This window comes from Erithacus rubecula (genome assembly GCF_903797595.1).
Source record: "Erithacus rubecula genome assembly, chromosome: 11".
Lineage (NCBI taxonomy): Eukaryota > Metazoa > Chordata > Aves > Passeriformes > Muscicapidae > Erithacus > Erithacus rubecula.
The window spans coordinates 15,922,129-15,949,543 of NC_136663.1; the positions used below are offsets into that span (position 1 = coordinate 15,922,129).

Consider the following 27,415-nt stretch of genomic DNA (forward strand, 5'->3'; position numbering starts at 1 on the left):
TGAAGGGAGAAGCATTGTGGAGCACAGGCTGCTATTGCCTGACCACAGAGCTGACCACATCTGAGCAGGAGCAACAGTACTGTGCCCAAAGACAGAGATGGCTGGACATTTCTGGCCTGCTTTATGGTGATGATTTCTTTAAACCATTTTCCAGGATGTACATTCACATACTGAATGGAAGAAACCATTAACTTTCTTTGTCCTTTCTCACATATGCAATGTGTGTTTTCTTTGCTGTCTGCAATAAATTGCAGTCAAGTTTATTCTAAATTACATCCTTGTGTTGAGGCAGAATGCTTCCCTAGTCTCTGAGGCTACTTAGTCTGCATTTTGGTTTCTATGCAACATCAGGCTGCATTCCTAAAACGAGCCTTATACAGATTATTTGCAAAATGAATGTAATCTCCTTTTTCATCTAACAGTAACTTTTAATGTCAATTTCCCAATAAATCTTTTCCAATCCAGTAGTATTTTCTTATGGAGTTTCAGCTTCAAACAAATGTCATCTCCAAATTATTACAATGTAGCACCTGTTGCCTGGTAAAAATAGCTAGAGCACTTGATTGTTTTTAGCCAATTCTGGAGCACACTTCAGATGATTCACTTTATGGGAAAACATTTCCTTTGGAGAGCAATACTTAAACTCTGTTACCATTGCTGCCTTTGGTATCTTCAGTGAGCTTGGAGAACTGGGAGCCACGAGGAGGCTGCAGTGAATTTGCACCACACTGCAACCTGCGTGTCTTACAGCAACTACCTCAAAACACGCAGTGCTTCTCGGGGAGGATGTCATCCAGTTCTTGCAACACTTAATTCCCCAATACAAAGTCTAACTGAATGTTAACTGACTGTGTTGGGTTTTGTGTTTTAGCACCTTTGCAGCTTCAGCTGTTGCCTTCACACATGTACAGCAGCTTTGCTATTCAGGAATTACACCTGCAGTTCCTCGGGTTTTATTTCAATCTTTTCTTACAGGGATTGTCATGCACTCAGATGTTTTCTCTCACTGTCACCTCCTTCCCCACACCTACCAGTTTAACTGAAAAAAAGAAAACTCTGCATTACAGTGGAGAATGAAAGTATTATTGTGCAAAGAAATTAAGATACAGCTCTCACAGCAATCCTTTTTTCTCCACATTGCAGCTTTAGTGTTAAGGCATAAAGGTGTATTCCTACCAACATAAGGTATGATTGCTTTGCTGGGGGCTGCGGGAGCTGTGACTATTGTAACATCTGTGAGCTTAAATAGCTAAACTTAATTGTGGATCGGCTGAGTATTTCATGGTGAAGAGAGAGGGATGCCATGCCAGCTGGCAGCAGGACTGGGAGACATCCAGCCTTGATCTGTGCAGGGTGCTTGGAGGACGCTTTCCAAGACCTCAGTGGACGGTGGTGATGACCAGAAAGCTGATTTCTCGTGAAACCTGGAGACTACTGCGGCTCCATCCCGTGAACCGGGGTTCCCACTTTAGCAAGTGGCAAATACCAAGAGTAGCTCTTTCCGCGCCGAGCCCACCGCAGCCTGGCCGGGAGAGCATCCTTTGGTGACCACACGCACGGAAAGCGCTGTGGCTGCGCTGGCACGGCTGGGGCTCCCTCCCGGAGCCCCGTATCCCCCGGTGCGCTCCGTATCCCCCCGTCTCCCCCGGAGCCCGTATTCCCCGGAGCGCTGTATGCCCCCCGAGCCCCGCATCCCCCGGAGCGCTGCGGTCCGGCACAGCGGGGCGGGCGGTGCGCGCTGGCCGGGGCGGGCGGCGAGGCCCCGCCGCTGCCCCGGGGAGGGTCGGGCGGCCCCCGCCCCGCTCGCGGCCCCCGCGCGGGGGGAGCGGGAGGGAAAGCGCCGGTTCCGCTTCCTGACGGCGCCGCGGCCCGGGCGGGAGCGGCGGCCGGAGCGCGGGGCTGCCGGCGCCCATGGCCGGCGAGCGGACGCGGCGCTTCACGCGGAGCCTGCTGCGGCCGGGACAGGCGGCGGAGCTGCGGCACAGCGCGGCCGCCGCGGCCGCCAGCGGGCGGCTGCAGCTGCGGGTGAGTGCGGCGGGCAGCGCCGGCGGGCGGCGGGCGGCGGGCACGGCCCAGGTGCGAAGCGCGCTCGGTTCCCGGGAGGGCGCGGCGGCAGCGCGGAGAGCCCGGCCCGGCCGGCCCCGAGCGGAGCGGACAGCCGGGCCCGCCCGAGCCGCTCGGCCGGCGCCGCGGAGCCGCCGCGCTCCGCTCCGCGCTCCCCGTGCGCGGCCGAGGCTGACAGCTCTGCCTACAGCCCTGCCTGACAGCCCTGCCTCACAGCCCTGCCTGACAGCCCTGCCTGACAGCCCGCATCCTCCCGGCCTCTCGCCGGGTCCCTTCCCCTCGGCTGAGCTCGCACGGTGCAGGGAAGCCGGAGCGCCCCGCCGCTGCGGGACAGCCACGGCAGTGTCGGTCCTGCTCAGCCCGGCTGTCACCATCGCTATCCAGAGGCGCGTCGCTCCCGGTGATTTCCACTGGAAACCCCGCGCAAGAAGCCTGAAATGCCACGGAAACACAGACCCCGTTCTTCTTATTTGCGTTCGCTTGTAAAAGGCGCTGCTTGAGGCTTCAGGCCCCATGTCTCTCCATCAGTGGAGTTTTTCCCTCTGTTACATAGTTGTACCTAAGTCCTTAGCTGACGGGCGTAGATGGCAGATCGTTAAGGGTTCACAGTGAAATATCCACAAGCCTTTTCAGATCTCTAGATATGAGTCATTTATTAGCCATTTTGATATTAAGATTCCTTTGGACTTAAAGCTATGTGTTATGAGACTTATATGACTCTTTAGATGATTAAGCATATCATTTCTGTGAATCATTTAATTCAGATAAATATTTTCCTTTCCTAGTTTTTCAGGCAACACAGCTCATGAAATAGTGAGAAAGTTTTAAGTGGAAGGTCATCACTCATCAAAGTTTACCCCACAACAGTGCCTAGCTGTAATACATTCTCTCTGCATAAATCAGAAAGCAATTCTGCAAATGTGTTCCCATAAAGTTAGTGGCATTTTCCATCTTCTGGGGGGTCTTGCCTGGTACAAATGGGCAGCTGTGCTAAAGCTGTGCTAAGGGACAGCAGTCAATTCACAGTTCCCAGTTACCTGTACACCAAATTGTTGTTTTCTTTACGTCACTAGATTTGAAGTGCTTTTACAGTCAGCTTTGGAGGTCTTCATAAAGCATTGCCAAATTCCTGACTTTTGAAAGCTTAGAAGAAGTTACACATCTCTCCTGACTTTCCAAAAATGTTGTACATGCTATCAGTCCTCATCAAATCCCAAAGCATCCTTACAACTGCACCACCCACAGATTTACGTTGTCCTGCCTGCTGGGCACAGAGATCAGAATTTGGCTCATTATCAAACAGGATGCACTACACTGAGGGAGTTTTGATGGAAGCCCTCAAGGAACCATCATGGTTGGTTGGGGCTCTGACCAGACACTGTGCTGAGTAGTCCCCCTCTAAGAGAATATGTTTCAGTTCAGCTAAACTTTTGTATTGTCTCATTACATCTTGGAGTATTATAAACGAAGTTCTGTTAGTAATATATTTAACTCTGCTGTGTCTTTGCTGCGAGAATGAAGAAACAAAACAGAATGAAATTAATGAAGCAAATCTGAAATTGATGGTCTGTTTCCTCAGATGAGAATGGTGTTTTTAATGTGTTGCTAACAAATCTTATGCAGCTGTCTTAATATAGCATTTAATTACTCCTCTTGTATTCACATTGTATTTTATTCAATCTGTCTTTAAAACACTGAGACTTCAATTGTAGGGTGACAAAAATCATCTGCCACTTCTGTGAGTCTTCTGTGAGACTTCCTGTTGACTGATGAAATACACTGGTGCTGGATTTCATCAGGGCTTTTGATGCAATATCTGAGGCAAATACAGACAGATCTGAAAAGTTGGTCTTTGGAAGATACTGAAGTTAAGATCTGAAGATGCCAGACAAAATCCTGGTTTCAGTTATACCGCTCAGTGGGATCACTTAGGAACTTCCAGATGTGTTTTATTCACCAGCAGGCACAATGGTTCTGAAGTCTGGGTTGCTTGCTGTGTTGAGTATGTATTGCTCTGGGGAACTTAATGAAGTTGCCATTTTTTAACCATACTTTTTTGGGTTGCCAGTAACATCGCCTCTGAAAGGCAAAGTTTTATAAAATGCCTTTTGCTGAGGTCTCATGATGGAGTACAAAGCTGCTCCCTTCAGGGTTAAACCTTTTCTGCCTACATCAGCTAGAATGAGCAGAGTTAACCATTGTGTCTTGGCCAGCAGGCAGAGCTCTTGGCAGAGGTAGCAGGTTTGCAGTTTGGGGCTGCCAGGTGGAGCTGTGGTGTCCTGAGCACTGATTGCTACTCTGGATCTGTAACACACATTGCCAGGGTGGCAGGCCTGCTGAGGTGTGTGTGAGGGTTCCCTCTCACCTCTGTGCCTTGCACTCAGGGGTGCTGGGATGGCACAGCTGTGTCAGTAAAGCTGTTGTGTTGCTTTTGTAAAAAAGGTCCCACAGAACCTTACATTTCTGGCAGAATTTTAACTGACGTTTTTTACCAGAAGTGAATATTCTCACAGAAGAGAAAAACTGGGTGTATTCAGTGGGGGCTCTTGGTGCTCATTACCTCTTGCTCTGGATGTATCAGCACCTTATATTCCAGTTATACTAAATCTGGCTTATGTTGGAGTGTCCTGAAAATTGGCTCAGCTGTCAAGAGTCTGCAAATAACTGGCAGCTACAAAGGAGGGAAAGCATAAACGTGTAATGTGTAAAGAATTATGTATAATGAACAAAGAATTAAGCCTTCTGGTACTACTTTTGTGTATGCCCTGTATGAGTTGCAGCTGGACTTCTGCTGGTAATGTTTGGACAGCAGCTGCTCTAGGTGCAACCCTTCAGTTCAGTAGGAACACAGGGATCAAATATCTAAACTATCTTAGAGAAAAGTGAAGTGTTCTGTCTTGTAACTCTTTACTGTCTTCATTTAAATTGCTTCCTCTTTTGCATCCTTCATCTTTACTTTTGCTCATTTATTCTTTTAATAGCTGCTAGTGTTCAGCACACAGATCTGTTTGTTAAAACAAAAGGTGCCATTACAATCAGGAAAAATGAGTTGGCAGAAATAAGGATGATTGTCATTTGGTGGTGTGTAAGAGAGGAATTTCTGCAGTGCCCTAAAAGATAAAAAGTGCAGACAGAGATTGAAGCTGGAATATATGTGTGTATCTTGCTGGTAGGGGCTGGCAACTGCAGTGTTTTGACAGAAGTAACACATTCTACATTAATTACCCAACTCTTTAGCAGGTGGGAGGACTGGTGCTATCAGGTGTTAATGGCTGTACTTCAGCTTGTTTCCATTGCTCCTTAAGCTTTCAAGTAGTAATGGCAATTCACCAAACTAGATGGTGAAATAGATCAGCATCATCTAGTAAGTAAATAATTTATTGTATTTTGAAACTTCAATGTGAAATTCTTTGTCTCGTCTAGTAGAAAGTACTTGTTAGAAAGTTGCTTTATGAACACTTGCTGCCACTGCCCAGGAGAGCTGAACACTGTGCACAAGAAAGGGAAATTAATATGTCTGTTGCTTCATTTGTGTCTCTCACTGTAGCAGTGTTTTACTGGGAGTTTTTAAAATGGACATAGGCCAGTCAGTGCTCCTAGAAATCAGCTTGCTAATTGCTTATCTAACACTGAACTTCAAATTATACTATTATTTCCAGATCTCAGTTAATTTGGCTAAGTACTGCTGGCTGCAGTCCTCATCCTTTACATAAAGTGTTGTGACATTGCTTTTATAAAAGAGCTGTGGCAGGTCTTGCTCCTCATCTCTCTTCCATCGTTAAACAAGTTAATAGCAGTCTGGAATTGGGCTGTTGCTCCACGTGTCTTTTTTTTGGCAGAGGTTTCTTTCCATCCCACTGCAGCCAAGCACAGAGTGGTGTGTCCAATCCCTGAGTACTGGCTGTCTCTCACGTGGAATGCTGGATTACATGGCTCTCTCTTCTGCACAATATGGGTTCCTCTTTTTCTTACCTTACCTGGGGCCACCATAATTCCTCCCTGAAAGAACAGATCCCTGTAGTTCCCCATGTGTATTTTATGTGGTATGTACTTTACAAATAATGTCTCTGTTTATACTGTGGTTCTGTATTTCTAGTTTTGGTGGGTAGTGAACTGGTTTGTAACTCCAGTGGTGTGTTGTAGTCTCGCCAGAAGAGTGATGTGTTGTTTCCAGCCTCACAGGGAGCACCCACTGCCTTGGTACCTGGAAAATGGTTCCAGAGCTTTGACTGTGCCTGCTCTGTGTGGCCTGTTCTCCTTATGGGATTGGGCTTCCATGCTGGGCATGAAATAACACTGCAAACCTCATCTGTAGAGAAGGTTACCTGAGCTACTTCAAAGACAGGAACTGGACTGTGGGACTCCTTTCTCCTGAGGTTGTTCTGATGTCTACTGTTAGTCCAAGGAATGCATTTATGAAGGCAATGAGCTTATTGTGGTGTTCTACCTAAAACAGGCTCTGTGTGTTTGTACATAGGTGCACATGTACTGTCATCACACATCACTAGGTTTTTTGTCTGCTTCCCTGTGAACAAAACCCACACTGGTGGTGTAATCTTAAGAGCATGTGCATACAGAGAAAGCCTCATCCTGTTGTAGTGGTTGAGACAGTTTGTTCATGGCACCAGGGTAAGGGAGTGTCACCTGCAGGTCTGGAGCTGGTGCTTCTGTTATGGCAGGCCTTGGGGTTTGAGATGAGCTAGGGTTTGCTCAGGGCAGACAACTTGACAGGCACATTTAGAATGTTAACAACCTTGTGCAGTGTTGAAATATTAAATAACTTCTTTGTATTTGTATTTTACTTGTGAACCTTGTTCATGAATCCACACTCAAAAACATATCTTTCATTTATAGCCTGTGTGACATACCTTAGTTACCTCAAGCACAAGCCAAGCAGTCTCCTTTAATAGCAATTCTTTATTGTTTTGAAGTGTCTGACCAGTAATTCTGTAGATGTTTTTCAGCTGGGGTATCCCAAGAATACTTCATCTGGCCTGGGCAAGTATCTGATTGCTTTCAGCTGGCTGCTGGAGCCCAGATGTAAGGGCAAATCAAGCAAAGGGTACAGGCAAGAATGCACTACTTGCACATTCTCCAGCTGCAAGGCTCCCTCCTCTGCAGGCAGACAAAAGGGGCAAAGTCTGTTTCTGAGCAATTCTAGGAACTTCATCTGGCACTGGGGATGAAATTGGTGCAGAAATGAGGAAAAGGAGATAAGGGAACAGAAGCTCAGAGGGGGTGGAGACAAAGGGAAGAAAATGGTTTAGAAAGAAGAAAAGCACTGGAGAAAATGGGGGAAAAAAGAAAAGACTTTGTGGGGAAGGAGAGGCTGAAGAAGACAATAAAACGAAGGAAAGAAACAAAGAGAGCTGCAAGAAAACTTCATCAGGTTGGTGAACAAATTGTGCAGATAAGTCATTAATGAGCATCCAGAGTAGTCATTTAGGAGTTGGGGACATCCAGGTATTTGGATTTAAAGGCAGGGTTTTTGCTGTTGTCTTGCATCTGTCACTTGACTAACTCTTTTAAATTCATGGAGAGTCAGCTTGAGTAACTCAAAATGCCCTCAGTTGATAGAAGTTGCATTAACTTTTTTCATTTTGCCTTCAAGATTAAGTTAAGGGTCTTGAGAGGGAGAGAATGAGCATCAGTAGCAAAGAGAAGCTGGAAAATTATGCTTTGTGTTGGCTTTGGAGGAGGATGGATACACAGAGAGAGAGTTTAATATTGTTGTGGTTTATAACAGGCTGTTCTGCAGTGCATATGTCACTTCCAGAAGTCAAAACATGTTTGTAAGTTTTCTAGCATAAGGTCAAAAGCCTATGAAATAGTGACACAGATGTGATTATTACACAAAGACTTGTTTGTCATGTGCACAATGTTTCCAGTTTAGGATTCCCTGCATTTCACAGAACTCAACGATAATTTTCTGAATCTAAATTATACTTGCTGTCTACTTTATAACAACTGTATATTCTCATTTTAGCAAAAACCAACTTTATCTCTATTTTTGTTGATAAGAAAAACGAAACACCAGGAGCTAACTGCCCAAGTTCATGCAATAAATCTATAGTAAAAGCCCTAGAATGATTGCCTCCAAGTTTCCCCCCCTCACAGGCTGTCCTGCCCCATATGGATGAATAATTTGCCTGGCTTCATGGTCCCCAGCCTAAGGCACCCCACTATTCCTCTCATTTCTGGCATATTTTTCTTGCTCTTGTAAAATGTAAGAAAACTGAAGGCTGCCTGTTCTTTGTGTGCTTGCTTAGTGTAAATTACTTCTTCTCACGTTGTCGCTTTCTGGGCAGAGCACAGGCTCCAAATAGCAGTGTCATAGGAGGGTGCTGAGCTGCATTGCTGTTAAACAGTGGTGTGTGTCAGGGAAGCCTTCTGGAGCTGGGACAGCTTCTTCTACTTCTATTTTCTTTTTTTTTTTTTCTTTTTTTTTTTTAAATTTCCCAAGTCTCCTTACCCCTCCTCTGTTTTTTAGTCTATTATTTTTTCTCCTTCATGTCAATGATGCATAATCACTTAAGTGCTTTGCTTAAATACATTTTTTTTGTAAATTTCTTGTAATTTCTGGTACTAGTTTTGTCTTCATGATACAGACAGGAAGAGGTCAATGGTGCATTTTTGTTGTTAAATTTTACACAGGTAGAGTTCCCTCGGAGCTCTGGGGGTAGGTGGTGCTGCCCAGCCTTTCCTTCCCTGCTTTTCTCTGGGAGTCAACATCCAGCCTCTTTACTTGGATACTGTAAAGTTATTTTTCAGGTGAAACCCAAATACTGCATGTTTTGGAACACAGTGTGATGTTTTGAGACGGCAGAATATAGATGTTCTTTAGGCTTGTATAAAGTACATCAGATAGGGAAGTCTGGATATGTTTATGATGTGTGTGGGTTCATACTGTGCAGACTGCAGTGTGAACTGCAGCTACTGTCTTTGGGATCCCATGAAAACATGGGGAAATGGAGGTGAATACCTCCCTGCAAGGAGAGTCTTCTGCTGCCTCTGTGGAACAAGGTTTTATCTCTGCAGACTCAAAGGGGAAAAAAAGGAAACCTCAAATCGTATTTTAAATTACTAATGCACTGATTAATAAATGACAATTATCTTTCTGCTAGATTTTCTTCCCCTTATTGCTGTTGTGGAGTTGTATAATATTCATTGTACAGAAGCTTAGTGTGCTGTCAGCATTGCAGTGATTTTTTTAAATTGCAGTGTAATTCCCTGCTTTTTCCTTCATGGAGTGTGGGGGAAGTGGAGGGCAGTTCTGTCACTGAGTCTGAAATGGGCTGTTCAGGTAGGAGAATAATGCTGGCTGACTTAAAGCAAACATGATCCTAGGTTACTTTGACATGTTGACCTAAATTAAATGATGTAGATATAATGAAATTTAATGAATGCAATTGAATTGGATATGATAGAGGGGAAAAAAAGGTTTCATTTTTTATGTGTTACTGTTCATCAATAAGAGTAATACAGAGATATTCTCTCTGAAAGTGATGTGACTAGGAATGTTTAGAATAGCAAAAAGAAAATCTATTATCTTTGGATTTTAGTTTTTAAACTGTCATTGTCTAAATGCTTTGCTTGCCAATGCTAGATGTACCTGCTTTGGTAACCATGTTTAGGTTGATAATTTTGAAGAGTGTACATCTGATTTATAGGCAAGAATGAAATTCTGGACTCTAGTGTCTTGTAACATATGGCTCTGCTTTTCTAGGGCTAAGTTAAAAGCTCCCCACATGGGGAGCACAATGGGTCTGCAGAGAAAGTCTAGAAGCTTCTTTTATCCAAAAGCTGCCTGGAACAGTGCAACTAAGGGTTGATGTGTCTGTCTTTAGATGCAAATTCCTCAGTGATCTTTGTTCTGGATCTCCTAGTTTAGGGGCAGAGGTTGGCATCGTTTTAAGACAATGTATTTTTAAAGTGTGAAAATATTCTCCTGTGAGCTGAGTTTTTTTGCCAGGCTATGGGATAGGACAAGTACATGGCAGAGGGACATGAGGAGAGGGAGGAGGAAGACTGCTGTGGTGTCCTCTGGCCACAGTGGTGTGTAACAAAGCCTTAAACTACTTTTTCCATCGTTTTTCTTTTGCTGTGAGGTGCTTGTTGCAGCTTCCTCCTTGCCCACTCTCTACTCCCTGCCTCTTTCTCTCTTAGTCCTGTGCAAGCTCTGGCAGCCCTGGGGGCAGTCTGAGCCAAAACGTCAACAGAATAGAGGAAGGAAAGGCTGCCTATACCCAGACACTGCAAAATGCATGTTCAGTTTGATGGAGGGCAGGTTGCCAGTGCTCCACATCCAGCCCCCTTCTCTCCTCCTTGGAAGCAAACACAGCACTCCTTTCCATGAGTAGGTGCAGGAGAAAGGATTCAGAGCTTGTTGAGTCTTTGAGTGAAGGTGGTGGGCTGAATTCAGCCTGGGGGCTATTGATTGGACTGTGCTTGTTTAGGTAATAGGTCATCTTTGGAGCCTGTCCTGTGAAAGAGCTTTCTCCATTGCTGTGCAAGGACCATGGCACAGGCCAGGCTTGATGTCTTTTGTTAGGAATGCCTCTGTTGCATTTCACACACCATAAATAACTTGTGGTATTTGTAGCAATCTCAGTCTCTCTTTGAAAATACAAGTGTACAGCCTTTTTCCTGGCTTTTTTTTTCTTTTTTTTTTTTTTTTTTTGTTACTTAGACTCAAGTGGTCTCAAGTCTCAAAAGTGGTTCAAGGGCCTAAATTTGGCCATTCTTGGGATAGAACTGTTTTGTGGCTTTGAACTTTAAGCTACATGGAACAAAATACATGAATGTTTGTTCTACTGAACAACATTGTATTGACAGGGAGAGACCTTGGGAAAACAAGTCCTGGGTCACACCTCTGATTCTGTGTGCAGAGAGAAAGGGAGTGATGAGTAAGTATTAAAACCAGTGATGAGCAGACTTTGATTTTTATTCTAGAATATCATGTGGTGTGTGAATACCTTTTGTATTCACATATTTGCAATGCATAGTGAAATATGTGCTGAGCCATCATGTTTCTATTGTCAGTATATAGGCACACGTTTTCCCCTTCAATTCATGGGTGGCAGGTGGACTTCCAGCAGTGGATAGAGAGCAATTACAGAAGCACTGCAGACGTTAAATACCATGCACAGCTCTCCTCTGAAAGCAAGTTACTGAAAAGCATCTGCCTCTTCCAAAGCTGCATCTCACTTCAGGCAACAGTTGCCTTTTACATGAGTAGCAGTTGTTTTTTCCTTTGAGCTGTGTGATTGCAGAGTGCCTCTGTTCTGCTGACACCCTGTCATTAAACAGCTAAAATCACAAGCACTGATGGAAACGAGGTTGTACAACATTAAGTAGGGTTGAATTATACTGGTCTCTTTAGTGCTGCATGAATTTATCCTCACAGCTTCCCCTCAATCAATGAAAACTGTTTTGGAGGTTTTGTACAAAACAGAAATTCAGGAGATCCATGAACAGAAATTTGGCTTTCCTGGTCAAATAATAACCTGTGATTTAACAGTAATGTTAGGAAATCCCTAATATAAGCAAAAAAAATTGCAGTCAGGGTAGATGATTACTTTTCCTGAGGTGTCTTTCAGAAACCTCCTGCTCCTTTTTAAATTTCAAATACATAGCCAGTTCTTTCCATGTTTCTGTATACTTTCTAGAAGAAATGGAGCTCATGTAACACACCAAATCCAAGTGGTTTAACTCCAGTTGGTTTGGAAATGGAAGAAGGTGGGATGGTAGTTTAGGGGAGGTTTATGTAATGATGATAGTTCCAGCTGGCTGGGGATGTTGACAATGAAATGCTTTTTGCTTTCTGTGTATTCTTTCCTCAGAAAGGGTGAGGAGAAAACTATGCAGAGAGGTTCCGGGTGAACATTACAAGTCACTTGTAACAATAAGGATGAGCAGTAGCACAGTGGGACACAATATCTTACATGCCTTCATACGAAGTTTATCTCTCTCTTTTTTTTTTTTTTTCCTAGAGCTTTTCTTACAATGAGAACCCTTCAAAACCACTAGCCATGGCCTGTATGTTGGAATTAAATATTATCTTTCTCTCACTTCTTCATTCACATCTGCCCACTCCCTGCTCTGCTGGCCTCACCCCTTCCAGTCCTGGATCCTTGCTGTGCTTTGTGTCCCTCTCCCACTGTCTCAGAGCCTGTTAATGCCTCCCTGTGCAGGGAACAGTGTGTCAGTTGTGCCAGGCACCCTATCTTTGCCTGCCATCCATGCCACACTAAAACCCACTTCTTCCAGGAATGTTCCTTGCCAGTTCTGTGAATGGATAATGTGTGTGCTCCTCCCCTGAGCAGCTGCCCCGTGCTGCTGTGCCCAGCCCAAACTGGCAATAGAAAGTCTTTGCCTTTGGTAATAAGCCTCTCCCCTGGCTTCAGTGTGGGGTTTTGCATGGAGCACATGGTTTTGTATTGATAGTTGCTATTTGAATGACTGTTCACCAGATAAAACATAGTTCAAATAATGCTGAGTGGCTCTTCTTGAAAGAACTTTTCCTGTGTCTGTTTCCTTAAAGGAAGCAGTGGTTCCCTGTTCAGTCTAGTGTGGAAGACAAGTTCATGTCGTGATGTGTTAATATATCAATGGATTTATATATCATCTCAAAAATCATCTCAAGTAGAATAATCATCTCAAGTAAATAGGGCTAAAAGCTATTTCCTGGGAATAATGTGGCATGCCTGGTTTGGGGGGTTTAAGATGAGTATTCTGCATTTAAATTCCATTATGATGGCTATTGAGATGTGCTAGAATAAGGTATAAGGGCTGCTCTGCTTGGTATTTGTGGCCCAAGGCCTCTGGGTTTCTGTTTTCTGCCACTGTTTCCCAATGTGTATTTCAGAAGATCCTCATTCCCAATCCTAAAGGATCTGTCAGGGATTCAGAAAAGAATTTTGAGTTTCTTTATTTTGGGGGAAGATTTTGTGTGATCGAGAATGGGAGTCAGCAAATGACTTGCAATTAGAGGTAGAAAACTGAGGTGTGAAAGCTCTATGATGCACAATGAAGTTTTGCTGCTCAGTGTGTAACTGGGTCTGTCATCACCCCAGCAGCACATCCTGAACCCACTTTGCACAGTTTGCATGCATCTGGTTGTTGTTAACATCTGTGAGGTAAAAAGGATAATGCAAGAGAGTTGTCTGCCTTCTTTTGCCAGTGTCAGAGCTCCAGACCTGCCCCAGAGCCAGTATGCCAAACATACTGGCATACTGTATGCTGTCGTTGGCTAACAAGGACAGTTTAACAAATACTTTTTTCTGTCATAGGGGTGCAAAAAGAAACAAAAATTGAGCCATGACTAAGGAATAATACATTCTAGTTGCTATTATCATGGGCTCAGTTTAGCAGATTGTTTAGCTTTCTCATTTCTGTCTATAAGATAACAGGAATAAAAGTCAGCAAAGTGCAGTGCTAACGGTATGACTGCTTTTAGACAGTTTGGCAGGAAATGCTGTTTCCTGTTCTGTTTGATGTTCTGTTGACTTTCTCATAAATATTAACCCATCTGGGGCTTCAATGTGTGTTACAGTGGGATAGACAATGTCAATGACAACCAAATTTAAATGTAGTTGTTCCTTTTAGTAGATTGAACAGTTAAAAAATACAGAATTATGCTGTAATTCTTTTGACTGCAGTGTAACATCTTCAGATTTCTGTCTGCATAGGCAAGTTGGAAAGTGGGATTAGATTTGCCTTTGAAGTGTGGGCTCACACTGGTGTGGCTCATTCTTCTGGATCAGATTAGATCTTCCAGAAGTCCCATGTCATAGGCAGATGCCAGGTTCCTCAGCACTCCAAAGTCAAGTAATAGTTGTAGTGCCATTTGATGTGCTTCCCAGATTACCAGATAAATTTGTATTTGGAATAGGATGATAAATCCATCTTCTCCATTACTTTCTTGAGAGGAATTGTGTCATCTCTTGAGACCCCAAGCAAGTGCTGTCCACAGTGTGCCATGGTCTCTTCCATCCCAAACTGGTGTGAAGGAGGTGAACCTCTCCTAACCTTTCACCCTGCCTGTTGCTGTTGGCAGCAGTGTGAACACTGGTTCAGCAGGATGTCTTGGTTAGGGCGGTACCTCTATCAGGGTGCACCAGTCTTTTGGGGCTGGCTTTTACATTTGTGTTTTTTTTTCAAATCAGATGCTGATAGATAAGATCTGAAAGCCAGAGGGTGCTGCTTCCCAGAGAGCTAAGACGTGCAGGCAGGTTTGTGCTGGGTGCAGGACACCCCCCAGTGCCTCCCTGGAAATGCTGTATTCCATTCCCCTGTTGGTGCATGCCAGTGACACTGTGCCCCAGCAGTCTCCTCAGTAAATTGCCAGCCTGATCTTTTGTGAAGAGCAGTCATGTTGAATTTAGTGTTACTACATCAGGAGTGGAGCTGATACTGAGAGTGAGTAATTGTAACCAACTCTGCCCTTATGCCTGGCAGTGTGTGTTTGGTATTTAGCTGTAACTGTTCCTAATTTGCTCAGCTGCTTGACAAGAGCAGAAATGGCATCGAGGTGAGAGCTCTTCTGTTCGCTGCAACTCTGTGTTACCATGAAATAATTGTAACATTACATAGAAAGTGATAAATCATTGTTAACTTTAATTAGAGCCCTAATTATATATTGGAGTGAATTTCAGCAGAAATGAATAATTGCTATCTCTGCATTTAAATTTCCATCTGAATTGCAAGAGAAAGTTGAGAGTATTTTCCCTTGGTGTGGAAAAGGGGTGTGTTTAAAGGGAATCTGCATATATCATCATGTTTTCACTTGGATATTGCATGTTCTAGTGAAAGCTTTGGCAGCATAGACAGCCAGACTGTTGACTTCCTTAAAAACACCTATAAATAATCTTTTGGGTTAAAATTCCCATGTGTACTCTGTAACATTTAAATCATTTACTTATGCATTTGCACTTTTTCTACTGGAACTACTTAAGAATATAATGTTGAATGCTCAGCTATCAGCAGAAGAGTCAGGGGGTCTGGGAAGCTGGTCATGTATTTAAAAGCCTAATTGCATGTTGCACACAGGGAACTGCTTGATGCCCTGAAATAAATCAGTACCTTTGTGAGTGTAACTAATTGTGATTTCTTGAAAAATGCTATCTGGCTGATCTCTATTTCCTGCTTGATTGAGAAGTCCTGAAAGACTAAAAAGAGAAGAGTTCAACATCTGGATACTACATAAAAATTACTAGGATCCTTTGGAAGTTAATTTGAGATGTGTCATAATAATCTAGAGAAAGGCATCACTTCTGTTTTATACTAGGTAATTTTTTAAAAATAATATTCTAAAGTGGGTCTGTAAAAACAGGATATTTTCATAAATATAAGTTAATTTTACAGAAAGTCAATAGCAAAGGCTGTTAGGACTTCAATAATAAACACAAATTACTTGCAACCAGACATTTCAGTCAGTGAGAATGAAAGCTCTTTGCACATATGTGTATTTAGCTCATAGTTTCTACTCATATTTTAATCTCCCTTGGAGTTCAGTATTAGTCTTTCAAAACACACATGTTACTAATCAAAATATTATTCTTCTAAGGATTTCTTCCTGAAATACCAACCAGAAGACATATGTTTATGGAGACTCTGTTAGAATTTAACAAATACAGGCCAAACAACTTAAAATTGGCCTGGTTTTGCTTATTTTGTATTTTGTTGAATCATCAGCCTTGTGGATGTGAATGTTAATGGATACCAGAAACCTAAGGTTCGTTAGTTTTAGATTTTGTATGATTTTATTATCTTCTGGAGGTCAAATAAAAGAAAGGGAGTGAAATCCTGACAAGAGACACAAAATGAAAACCACATGTTGTACAGAAAAGCTGTCCAGGGGACAGTGTCACTCATTAGCTGCTACAATAGCTGTTCCTTGGTTTGATAGAGCGAGTGCATTGTTGTGCTGTGACAAAAGCCCAGCAATATTATTTCTAAAAGGGGCAGGGTGCTTTTGGATTGGGTTGGTGTGTTTTGTTTTGCCTTTTGGGGTGTTTTTCTCTTTTCCACGGTGATAAGGGCAAAGCTGTGGGCTTCAGACACTTCCTTGGGTGTAGTGTGAGGAGCTGTGTTTGAGTTGCTCCTTTCTGAAAGGGTGACACCATCCCAGCATGGGGCTGAGGGACCTTGTCTCTTTCCCATGCTGTGTCTGGGTGGTCTCACTGTTCCATTGTGCAGCTTGGCTGGGGGAAAGCAGGGGGAATGTGAGCCTCCCTGAGCTTCTGGATGTGCTAAGAAGGGGAAGGTTTGGGGGCTAATCAGCCCCCACATTGTAATCAAGGGGGTAACTTGTCTTAGAGTGTCTGGTACTATGCACACAGATCCCTTTTATTGTCTTGTGAAGGCCAATGTTTATGCCAGTGGGATTTTTCTGTAGGTGGATTTCTCTGCAGAAATTAATAATTTGCCCTGTGTGCTTTAGCCCAAGAAGTGTCATGGTTATGTGATACTTGACATGATCAAACAGGGAAAAGGTGCTTGGCTGGCTGCCCCTGGACCTGTCAGATTTGGGTAGGGTTTTTTGAGTAATATATAAACAAACAAAAATATCAAGACAGCTCTGTGATATTTATAGCCTTAAAAACTTTCAGAGTCCTAACTCTTAGCTTCTTTATTCTGGATTCTTGGCACTGATAAGAACAAAGGAATCTGAAGCCACATTATTATGCTGCTAGTGGAAACAATCCATATTCTTCTTGTGGGATCTTTTCTGACAGCTACAAGGATACATCTGCAGCTGCTGTATTTGGGGGAGTGGGGTGATGGGAGAGCAGCACCTGAGACAACACAGTTTTTGCTTGCCCTGTATGTACAGAATTTACTTTGCATTTCTTTTCTTTTTTTTTTTCTTTTTTTTTTTTCTTTTTTTTTACTTTGTCCACATTTTGTGCCTATTTTTCCCTTTTGCAGCTGTAGAAGCTTATGCTTGGAAATTGAATGAGATGGTTCCTTTTGGTTCCTTACTTCTGGCTGAACTCTTTGCATATGCCTCAAAGTGAAATTGCCTTGAAATAATAAGCAGGGATTGTACAGCTGACTTGGAGTTGAAAGAAGCCTGATTGGGAGCCTCTTTTGTTTATTTTTGGGTTAGGATAGAAACAGAGCCTTGTGTGAAGAAAAATTTATATGGCCTAAGTGGCCAGTTCATTGCCTCTAGCCTTTGGTTTAAGGCTTTGGCTTAGGTGGCTCCTCTGCTTTGGTTGTTTTGGGGCTGTCTCAAAGAGGGCACAGATTCTGACTCTGGTTTGTTGGCTGAATAAGCCTTGTTCTTACATGTTCATGGAATAGCACTTTGGAAAGAAGTCCTGGAGGCTGTCAAGTCCAGCTCCTTGTTCAAAAGGGTTCCAGGGAGATAAGGTTACTCTCCAAGGATGCTCTGTTCCTGTGTCTGACCATCCTTCATGGTTAAAGGTTTATTTTACTGTATTTAATTGAAATGTCCACTATCACATGTGTTCTGCTCCTTGTGCCTCATTCCCTGATGCTATGTCTCTGTGGAAAGCCTCTTTATTCTCTATACCCTATGAGATTGTAGAGTAGTAAGGTTATCCATCAGCCTTCATTTCTTAAGGGTGGACAAAGGTATTTTTCTCAGCATTTCCTCCAGCCTCAGTGTATCTTGGTGATCTTGTAACTTGATCCTATGTGTCAGTGGACGTGTGCTGGGCATCTGAGAACTGGACACAGCACCCACATTAATTTCTTGGGCCCATTGGCAGGTCTGTTCTGCAGCTGGTTCATTCTTGAAGGTGGCCAGACCTGTACTTTGAGTGATTCTCAGCAGGGTGTTCATGACATTACCTTTAAACACAGTAGTGTAAGTACTGTCTTTGCTAGAGGTACCTTGCATGATATCCATAACTATACTGAACTCTGCTTGTGCTGGTGTCCTATTGGTAGCTGATGCTCATTTTGGTATTGGCCTCTGCTTCCAGCTCTTCCTCCTTTGTTTTCAGCTGCTGATTGCCCAGCTTGCAGTAGAAATTCTTAGCTTCAAGGCATTTGATGTTTTGAGTTAAAAATTTATTAAACTAGTTTAGAATGCTTTAGGCAGCTAAACTCCTGGCTCCCTGGGACAGCTCATTATTTTTGTGAGGGACTTGGGAAAGGGTTTCTTGGCTTGAAAATCCAAAAGCCTTCTGTGAAGAGCCTGTGCAGAGCCAGGTGGGAATTGCTGCTGACCTCTATCATATGCAGAGTCTTGACTCAGAAGGTGCTGGATACTACTTTTGTAATGTTAGTCTGTCATCTGAGAGAAAGAAGAATATCAAAAGTGGGAGCCAAGAGATGTGTGACTTTACATCTCTGGCCTGACTTCATCTGCAGGCGAAAAAATGGTGGGGTTTGAGTTCTTTTTCATTTTTCATGCAGACAAATAAAGAAACATGCTTAGCTCCTAGGTAGTTATTCTAAGTACTGATACAGTGAAGAATGGGAAACAGTGCTGGAAGGGTGTGACTGAGGGGAAATGCCCTCCAGGCTGCCACTGAGTTCCACACTACATTTCTCAAAATGTTTTTACCATGTGTACATTTGCAATCAATACAGTCCTGTTTCTCTAGCTGATCTGGTATGGCCTGAATTAGACCTGTCCTGTGTAATCTGTGGCATTTGTGTATGAAGCCTGACCTGTTCATTTAATACCTGATTCCACTCTTTCTTGGTTCTTAACCATTCTTTTTTCTTTGTTAAAGAATATGAAAAACATGAAATTTAAAAAAATAATATATGTTATTTAAATTCCTACCTAAATGTTAAGGCATGTGCTTTTTTTCTCCTACTCAAGTGAGTTTTTGAAAACAAAAGGAGTATATGAGTAGATTGGAGGGTGCCAATAGATACCTTCCTTTGCAAGCTCTCTTTTCACCTGGAAAAGAGGTGTCTTTTCAGAGTTAGAGGCTGAAAGTGCTCTGGTTATGGAGCAGTTCTGGGTTTTGTTATTGTTGTTAGCTGGCTTGTAAATACAAAGATTCCATTGGTTTGGATTATAGAGGCAAATTGGAAGAAATGCATTTTCTACCAAGATATCAGTATCTAAAATTCTGCTGTAGTCCAGATTTGAGTGGTCTTTTTGAAAGTAACTCCAGTCTCTCTTTGTTTTCATTTCTATTCTCTCTATGTTTCTTTATTTGAACAGAGATACTAATTTTGGATTATGGCAAACTGTGGCTGAAATAGAGAATAAGTTTCACATCCTGAAGATGAGATGTTGTAGGTGTAGAAGAGATTACAGGCAGTCTTACCTCTGATAAATCACAGTTGTACTAATTACCAAAGAATAGGAACAGCTTTGCCCTTAATGGGTCTCAGCTGTGACTAATAAAGATCAGTGTGATAAAAGAGGTGGGTTGGCTGCTCAGGGAGGTTCCTGGAGAACAGGACCTGGAAGAGGTAGAGGAGCCCTAAGGAAGAGGGAATGATGCAGAGAAACACAAAGAAGAACAAAGCAAGGAAGAGTTGCTGCAGTAAAAGATGTGCTGTGAGGTCAGTCTGTGTCTGATGGAGTCAGAGCCTGCAGCCATGGCTGGGCTGGGTGAAGGCTGAGTTCAGAGTCTGCAAACCAATCCTTGCAGTCATAGTCCAGCAGGGAATAGCCAGCAGAGTCTGCAGCTGCACCCTGCAGTGGGAGCTTGCTGTGGTCAGTCAGGATGGTAAAGCTGTAAAGAATAACCCAGGACTCTTTTCATGCTGGTGAATGTGAGTCTGTGTCCTGGCTCATCTCTACCCCTCACCAGAGGTCTGCTCTTGTTATGATGTCAGCAGTAAAGGTTTCTGTGGCTCTTGTCCAAAGCTTGTGGATGTGGGTGAGAGGTTTTGCAGTGGCTTTTTTAGGCCTTTGATCACATTTTAGAGAAGAAGTGGTAGTTTATTAAACCACGGTGCTGGTCAGGCCATTCAGCATGGAGAACATTGCTGCACAAATGGCTCCTTATCCAAACCCACATCTTGCTCTTAAAGCCTCATTAGTGGCCACTGACATCTCTGTCTCCATGTGCTCTGGGAGGGCTGGGTGGGGATGTTCCTGACTGCTCTCCCCAGTTGCTTGGTTCTCTTTCCAGTGTTTCCATAAGTGGCAGCAAATGGAAAATGCATTTGCTCTCCTGTGGGAAGAGCATCTTCCCATGTAGCTGTGTGTTTAAATCTTTAAAATTGATTTATGAGGCATCTAGACAAAAGGATTTGGAATTTATGTATGTTGTGGAGATCTTGGACTGTGACAGGTAACAGATGAGTAGCACTCTGTTTCACCTGTAAGGCATGTCACAAAGCCAGCATGCTAGAGTGAAAAAACAGGCAATGTGGTCTTTTCTTGTTTTATTCCCCTATTCCAGTTTTGGTTTTTCAGACCCTCTTCCATTGGGCTAGTGAAATGGAGGAGGATCAGCTGTTGATAATGCCATTTGGAAGTTAAATCTGTATCTTTCTGAAAGAGGATAATAATTTGCTACCAGCTCTTTTTGGGAACCAGTGGGTGGTGGCTAGTTTTTTTTCTGTTGTGACTTATCTGTAAAATCCTTGTTTTAGAAGTGTGAGCTCAGCCAGGGTTATAACTTCTGGTGAAAACTCTTCACAGAGTTTATCTTAATACATTATGTTTTTATTTAACTGTGTGCCAAAGAAAATATGAGCTTTGGTAGCTCCAACTAATTTCTCACCAGTTTTATGGGATAATAGAAGTTCTCTTTAAAAACAAACAAACATTTGCTTTGTAGGTTAAGTAGTTATTTTTCCTGGTTTGAAGTCAAAGATTTCTTTTCCTGTTACATGTTTAAGGAAACCACAACAATGCTCTTAGCTACTTTTTGAAATATTCTGTGCTACATCCAGAAGCCACTGAAGTGCATTGAAATAAGGTTTTCATCACTGCCTGTGGGTTGCAGTTCTCCATTTTACTTGATCTAAGAATAATCCCACTGATCTCACAGAGGCTGTAATTGTGGAAAACTACCTGTCAAAGGGAGGAATTTCTTGAAAATCAGCAGGGAGCTTCACCTGAGTTGAAAATAGGAATGTGGAACTATTTGCATGCAGGTTACAGATTCGTCTCATTTTTCTATAGAGTCTTCTGAGAAACCTCTTTAGAGGTTGAAGCTCCAGAGATTCTGCCATCAGCCTGTTAGAAATCCTTACACCAGCCTTTTTTCACTTTGTTTTCTTATTTGTCAATAGTTTGCAATTTGTTGATGCCATCTGCTGTAAGATCTAATGGGGGAAACCTGTGTTTTGGCCATGTACAGTGTGGTGGTAATTAGGAGTCTTCCACACAACGTCTGTGTAACACTTTGCACCGGACATCAACGTGAAAGAACAAAGGAATATTGAGGAGAGAAAGGCAGCACTAGCACAGGCAGTCGTGGGAAACCTTTTTCTGTGCTTGTCTGGCTGTTTTTTCTTCCCTCCTGTGTCTGCAGCGATTGTTTGCACTTTCAGCAGGTAAAGGCAGGAAGCAGCAGCTGTGCGTTGGTCTTTCTACTCCCTAGAGGGTGCCAGACACCCGCGTTCTGCAGCCCTGCATGCGCTGCAGCCCGGCGACACCGCAGCTGGTGGCACCGCCGGCTGTGCCTTTGGGTGGCACCACAGTACCGCCAGCTGTGCCTTTGGGTGACACCACGGTACCGCCAGCTGTGCCTTTGGGTGACACCGCAGCTAGTGACACCGCCGGCTGTGCCTTTGGGTGGCACCGCCGGCTGTGCCTTTGGGTGGCACCGCCGGCTGTGCCTTTGGGTGGCACCGCCGGCTGTGCCTTTGGGTGGCACCGCCGGCTGTGCCTTTGGGTGGCACCGCCGGCTGTGCCTTTGGGTGGCACCGCCGGCTGTGCCTTTGGGTGGCACCGCCGGCTGTGCCTTTGGGTGGCACCGCCGGCTGTGCCTTTGGGTGGCACCGCCGGCTGTGCCTTTGGGTGGCACCGCCGGCTGTGCCTTTGGGTGGCACCGCCGGCTGTGCCTTTGGGTGGCACCGCCGGCTGTGCCTTTGGGTGGCACCGCCGGCTGTGCCTTTGGGTGACACCGCAGCCTGGTGGCACCGCCGGCTGTGCCTTTGGGTGACACCGCAGCCTGGTGGCACCGCCGGCTGTGCCTTTGGGTGACACCGCCGGCTGTGCCTTTGGGTGACACCGTAGCCTAGTGGCACCGCCGGCTGTGCCTTTGGGTGACACTGTGGCACCGCCGGCTGTGCCTTTGGGTGACACCGCAGCCTAGTGGCACCGCCGGCTGTGCCCTTGGGTGGCACCGCCGGCTGTGCCCTTGGGTGGCACCGCCGGCTGTGCCCTTGGGTGGCACCGCCGGCTGTGCCCTTGGGTGGCACCGCCGGCTGTGCCCTTGGGTGGCACCGTGGCACTGCCGGCTGTGCCCTTGGGTGACACCGCAGCTAGTGGCACCGCCGGCTGTGCCTTTGGGTGACACTGTGACACCGCCGGCTGTGCCTTTGGGTGGCACCGCCGGCTGTGCCCTTGGGTGACACCATGGCACCGCTGGGTCCCTCTGACTCGCAGCTGTGTGAGCATCACTTGCTGCTGGAAGGCGCAATGAGAGAAATGAGGTGGCTGAATGATTCCAGCACCTCTCTCACAGTCGTAACCATGTACTCTGACTCGTGGGCTTTTACTTACTGTAGCTTGTATGTTAGGAATCGCTTGTGTTGGTCAGGGATAACTGTGAGGAGGAAACAATGAAACCATTTCAAGATGAAAAAGCTGTAAATCGTTGAGGAATTGTGTTGGACAGTTAGTGCAGTAAATACCTGCTTTTCTGGGTCACTGGGGAGCAGCTGGTGGAAACTAAAGAATTACACAGCCTGTTATTCTGACTCTTAGTCATCCCCTCTGCTGTTTGAGACCTCGGAGTTTCCGGTATTTAACCATTTTTGCAGTAACACTTGAAGATACAGTGCATGAATGTTTTGAAATGATTTTAAGAAGATATGAGTGGAAGGCACAGATGCTATTTATGGCTTGTAACACCTGTGACTGCATAAGCTTCCTTTGAAGTAAATGTGGGATCCCTGTGTGTCCTTTAAAGCACTTTTTTTTTCTCCTCCCTCAAAATGTATGGCAGCAGTGGTTCAGCCTGGCCCTGCACAGCCTACTGTCACTCTCTGGGCTGAGTGTGAAAGACTTGGGACAACTTTTGGAAAGAGTGGACAGGGCAGCTCCCTGAAGGTGGCTCCTTGTAGTCCCCCAGACCTCCACTGGGAGCAGACAGAGAACAGGAGGTGTGTTGGAAATGCTGCACCTGGCAGTGTGGGATGCCACTCTAACATGGTATTCTCCACATTGCTTTAAGGCTGTAGTCATAAGAAAAAACTGCATGGAAAGACCTGAGCTTAAACTCGGATATATGCACTTAATAGCTTTTCCTCATTCATAAAATGTGCAAGGAAAAGAAGCCCACTAGTGAGGATTTGTCTCATTAAGCTGCTTGCCATGAAGACCATTTTTTGGAGTACAGCACCTGTCTGATCTGGGTCTTGATGCTGATTCCTTGGGGGCGGGTTAGGATTGCCCTGCTTGTTTTGAAATAACAGATCATAAGGAGCTTTCAAACTTGGGTGTGTTTTTTCCCCCTCTGCTTTCTTTGCAAGTGCCTCTAAACCTTTATGAAAACAAATACTGGTGGCAAAGACTTTTGCTAAGAAAACATGTATCAGCTCTTCTTGTTTTGAAAGGGTGGGTGATAAATATCTAAATGTTGAGAAATGAGACATTAGCTTACCAAAATGTGAGTGATCCTCATTTGCATCAAAGCAGACTGTAATTTTTGTTGTCCTATCTTGCTTCAAATGTTTATCTGCTACTTGTATGGACTAAATTAAGACAAGTTTTACTATGAACTGTGGATCTATGTGTGGAGCTGTGAGTGAGAGTCACTGATCACTTACATTGTTTATGTGCTGCTGGGGAGCTGATGGTGCATCATCTGCACCAGGATATGGTGTATGTGAAATGGTAACTTTGGTAACTTGTAATGGTGGCCTGAGCATTACCATTTTAACAGTGAGTTCTTATCGTATGTACTGCTGTGCTGTCCTTAGTTCTTGCTAATGTCTTGAGGCTTCTGTGGGCCAGGCTAAACACACTGCTGTATGCAGTTCCAGGGGTGTTCCTGTTCATTTGGATGGCTCCTGTGCTCACCTTCCTCTGCTGCTTTAAGATTGTCATGCTACAAGACCTTCTGTGGAGCTTCTCAGTATATGTAATGCAAAACTACCATGGAGAGGCAGCCTTGTTTCCAGGTCAAAAGTCCCAACCAAACAAAATGGTGCATGCCATGCTGGCAACTGAGAGGTGTCATGGCAAGGGGGGGTTCTAACCTGTAGCCATCCCCCTTGCTTGAGGAGAACACAGCCTCCTTTGGGGGTGGGAGAAGGATCAATGTTGAATTTGACAAGTCACGTTCTCACTAAAAGATCTCCAATGCTCGCTTTTCTGCCTTCCTCTTTAAAGCCCTCGGCTGAAGACCAAAATACCAATAGGTTGTATCCTGTTTATTATGATCACAGGAATTAAATGCCACAAAGAGAAAAGAAAATTAATGGAATAAAGTAAGCTGTGGGAAGTAGAACAGCTTTTAATGTGGTGTGCTAATGAGGTATGAAATAGCTGTAAGAAAATGTTTGTTAGCATCTTCAGAAACTCTTGCAGCCTGCAGAAACAGAAATGCAGGAATATTGTGGAAGAGAAATAACCTAGTGCTTGGAGGAGAAGGAGTTTACTGTCTGCTACAGACTTAGTGCAAGAGAATTTGCCTCTTCAGGCCCTGGCTGCCCTTTTGCAGGGCTGGCATCTCTTTCATGTGGAAGCTGAGGCTGGAATAGCTGCAAGCTCGAGGATACAGATGCCTTTGAACTCTGCTTTCTTATCCTGGACTTTATAAGACATGGCAAGTGTGACCCACTTCTGTTCCTGCACAGCTCTGCTGCTACACAGATTTAGCCCTTGCAATTGCTGAGGACTGGGTCACTGAAGTCCTCTGAGTTAAAACAATTGTCTTGCCTATCTAATTTTCTGTTCCATTTCTTCATTGAGTTGCCTTTAGTGGTCTCCTGCCCAGCCTGTCCCCATAAGCCATCATGCTGGTGTTACATGGCTACATAGCATAGCTAAAATGAGTGGTGAGTAAGAATGGAGTGAGAGTGGGCAGTGGAAGCCTTCCAGTGTGCATATTCCTTAGCCCAGCATTGCTGCCAAAGTCTTTTTTAATGGGAATTAAGGAGTTGCTTGTACAAAGAAGTATTTTGCTTCCCAGGGGGTTTCACTGAATTTTGCTTCTGGATTAAAGTGCTAATTAACACAAAATAGTGCTGAATGCTTCACTGTAAGAGTAACTAACACTGTTGATAACTGGTGTATAAACATAATGCATGCTAATGAGATCCCTACCTTTGTAAAACAAAGCTGTTGATACTCTGTGTGTGTCCAGGCATTTTTAGTGGGCTGGGAGGTTTCCTTTCCAATGATAACTCATGCCTCTGTGAGATTTCCGTAAAACAGAAGGGAATTTTTTAGCTCCTCAGTGGTTTCTTTTCCCCTGTGCATTAGCTGTTTTTCAGTTCTTGAATTTTTATCAAGAGCTGGAGGCTACTTTTAGCTGGCTTTGGCTTGTTGGTTTACTTGCTTTCAGACCGAGCGTCATTTTTCTCTGCGAAGAGCTGAAATGCCAAGATTGTGTCATTTCTACTTGTATCTAATAACAGCTTAATCCACAAATAATTGTAATGAAGTTACTAAGGCCACTGGCAGAGGATAGTGTGATCCAAAGAATGAATGGGATTCCTCAGTGAGAGCCAAGTGAAGCTTTGGGTCGAGCCCCAGGGTGCTGTTCTGTGCACACGTGCGCGCACATGTGCGGCAGCGTTGGGCCCCGCTGCGGAAACCAAATTCAAACAAATGCTGCCAACTCTCCCAGCTGAGCACTGGTGAGTGAAGGAGGATGCTGTACAGACAGACAGGAGATGTGTTAGCAGCCCCCAAGGTAGCAGAGCAGTTGCCATAACAGCCAGCAGCAGATGTTACCCAGAGCTGTATTGCTCTGCTGGAATTAGAGTGGGAATGGAGGTCTCCCAGCTGCCAAGTGCATCGTTTGTGTGGCCAAGGTGGCAGCTCCAGAGGAGGCAGGGGGCTGATGAAAACATAAACAATAGCAGCAGCAGAATTGCTGATCTGGTGCAGGAGCTACTCAGCTGTGCCACTGTGCCCTTGTAATCCCATTAGGAAAGTCAGACTAACAAGCATGACAGGAGGCCCCTGTGCAGGGTTTGCTGCTGGCGAGGCAGGGACATCTCACCAGCATGTCAAGGGTGTGCCCAGGAGGGTCCAAGGGGGAACAGCCAGGTGGGGGCACTGGCAGGGCTGGGGTCAGTCTGTGCACTGCCTGCCAGTGCTGCTACTGTTTCCCACATGCACTTAAAGCTGTTTGCTCTAAAGAAATAAAAGGGATGAGTTTGTTTCTATTAAAGGACAGATCTAAAGAATTTATCTGTTCTGGTAAATGCTTTAATTAAAATTATGATATATTTTGCCAGATTGCTGAGCAATTAAACTCTACTTAAGCCCAGAAAAAGTACTTCCATAAAAAGTTTTCAGTTCAGTTCCTGACTGAGATTGTGAAGAGGGTATTATTTACAAATATCTCATTAGCAGACATTATAAAGTTGCTTATGCCTCCATGGGAATTGATGACAAAACTTTCAGGCCTTCATTAGAAATGAAAACCTTTTGATGCAAGGTAAATATGGTTTTGGGTGCACATATAATAAAGTTATACATATTAGCTTAAAAGCAGCTGCTCTGGAAACTCTATTGGAAATTCTTAGTTTTCCTAATGTGTTGGAGAAATCCACTTTCTGTAGGTATTTTTAGTGCTAACTTCCTCTCCTGTGCTATTATCTTACATGCTCTCCCATTAGTGCTTGCTGTGTTTCCAGGTCAGCATGTGATTGCTGAGCATCCCTGCCTGCTTTTTGAATGACTTGCCAGGCAGGAGCCCGAGAGGCAAGCAGTTAGTGCTGGTGCCAGCAGCAGCTTTTCCCAGCCTGACACACAGGTGTTACTGGTAACACACAGAAACCCTCTGCTCTCACCCCTCTGGGAAGGTCATTGCTGTGTGGTTCAGAGTGAGACCCTGCTCCTGTGTCAGTGTAAAGATGTTTGCTTCTCTGGGAAGGCAGAAGGTTGTGTGTAAGAACACAAAACAGCCCCACTGTTGAGAGGCATTTCAGAGCTGCTGCTTCACTTGAGCCACGGTTGTTTTAGCATGAGCTGGATGTAGCGCACAGATTTCTGCCTTTTTGCCACTTGTTACATTTACACCTCAAATGAACTTGCTGTTCTTTA

At 44.3% G+C, this 27,415-nt stretch overlaps 1 protein-coding gene across 1 annotated transcript in view; it reads left to right on the top strand.

Moving 5' to 3' along the window:
• Positions 1-1,833: 1,833 nt before the first annotated feature.
• Positions 1,834-27,415, top strand: part of DOCK10 (dedicator of cytokinesis 10) — a 142,931-nt gene continuing 117,349 nt past the window's right edge. The window contains exon 1 of the mRNA XM_079315255.1: positions 1,834-2,025. Within this exon, the coding sequence (XP_079171381.1) occupies positions 1,912-2,025 (114 nt within the window). The 5' untranslated portion in view covers positions 1,834-1,911. The remainder of the gene's footprint in view (positions 2,026-27,415) is intronic.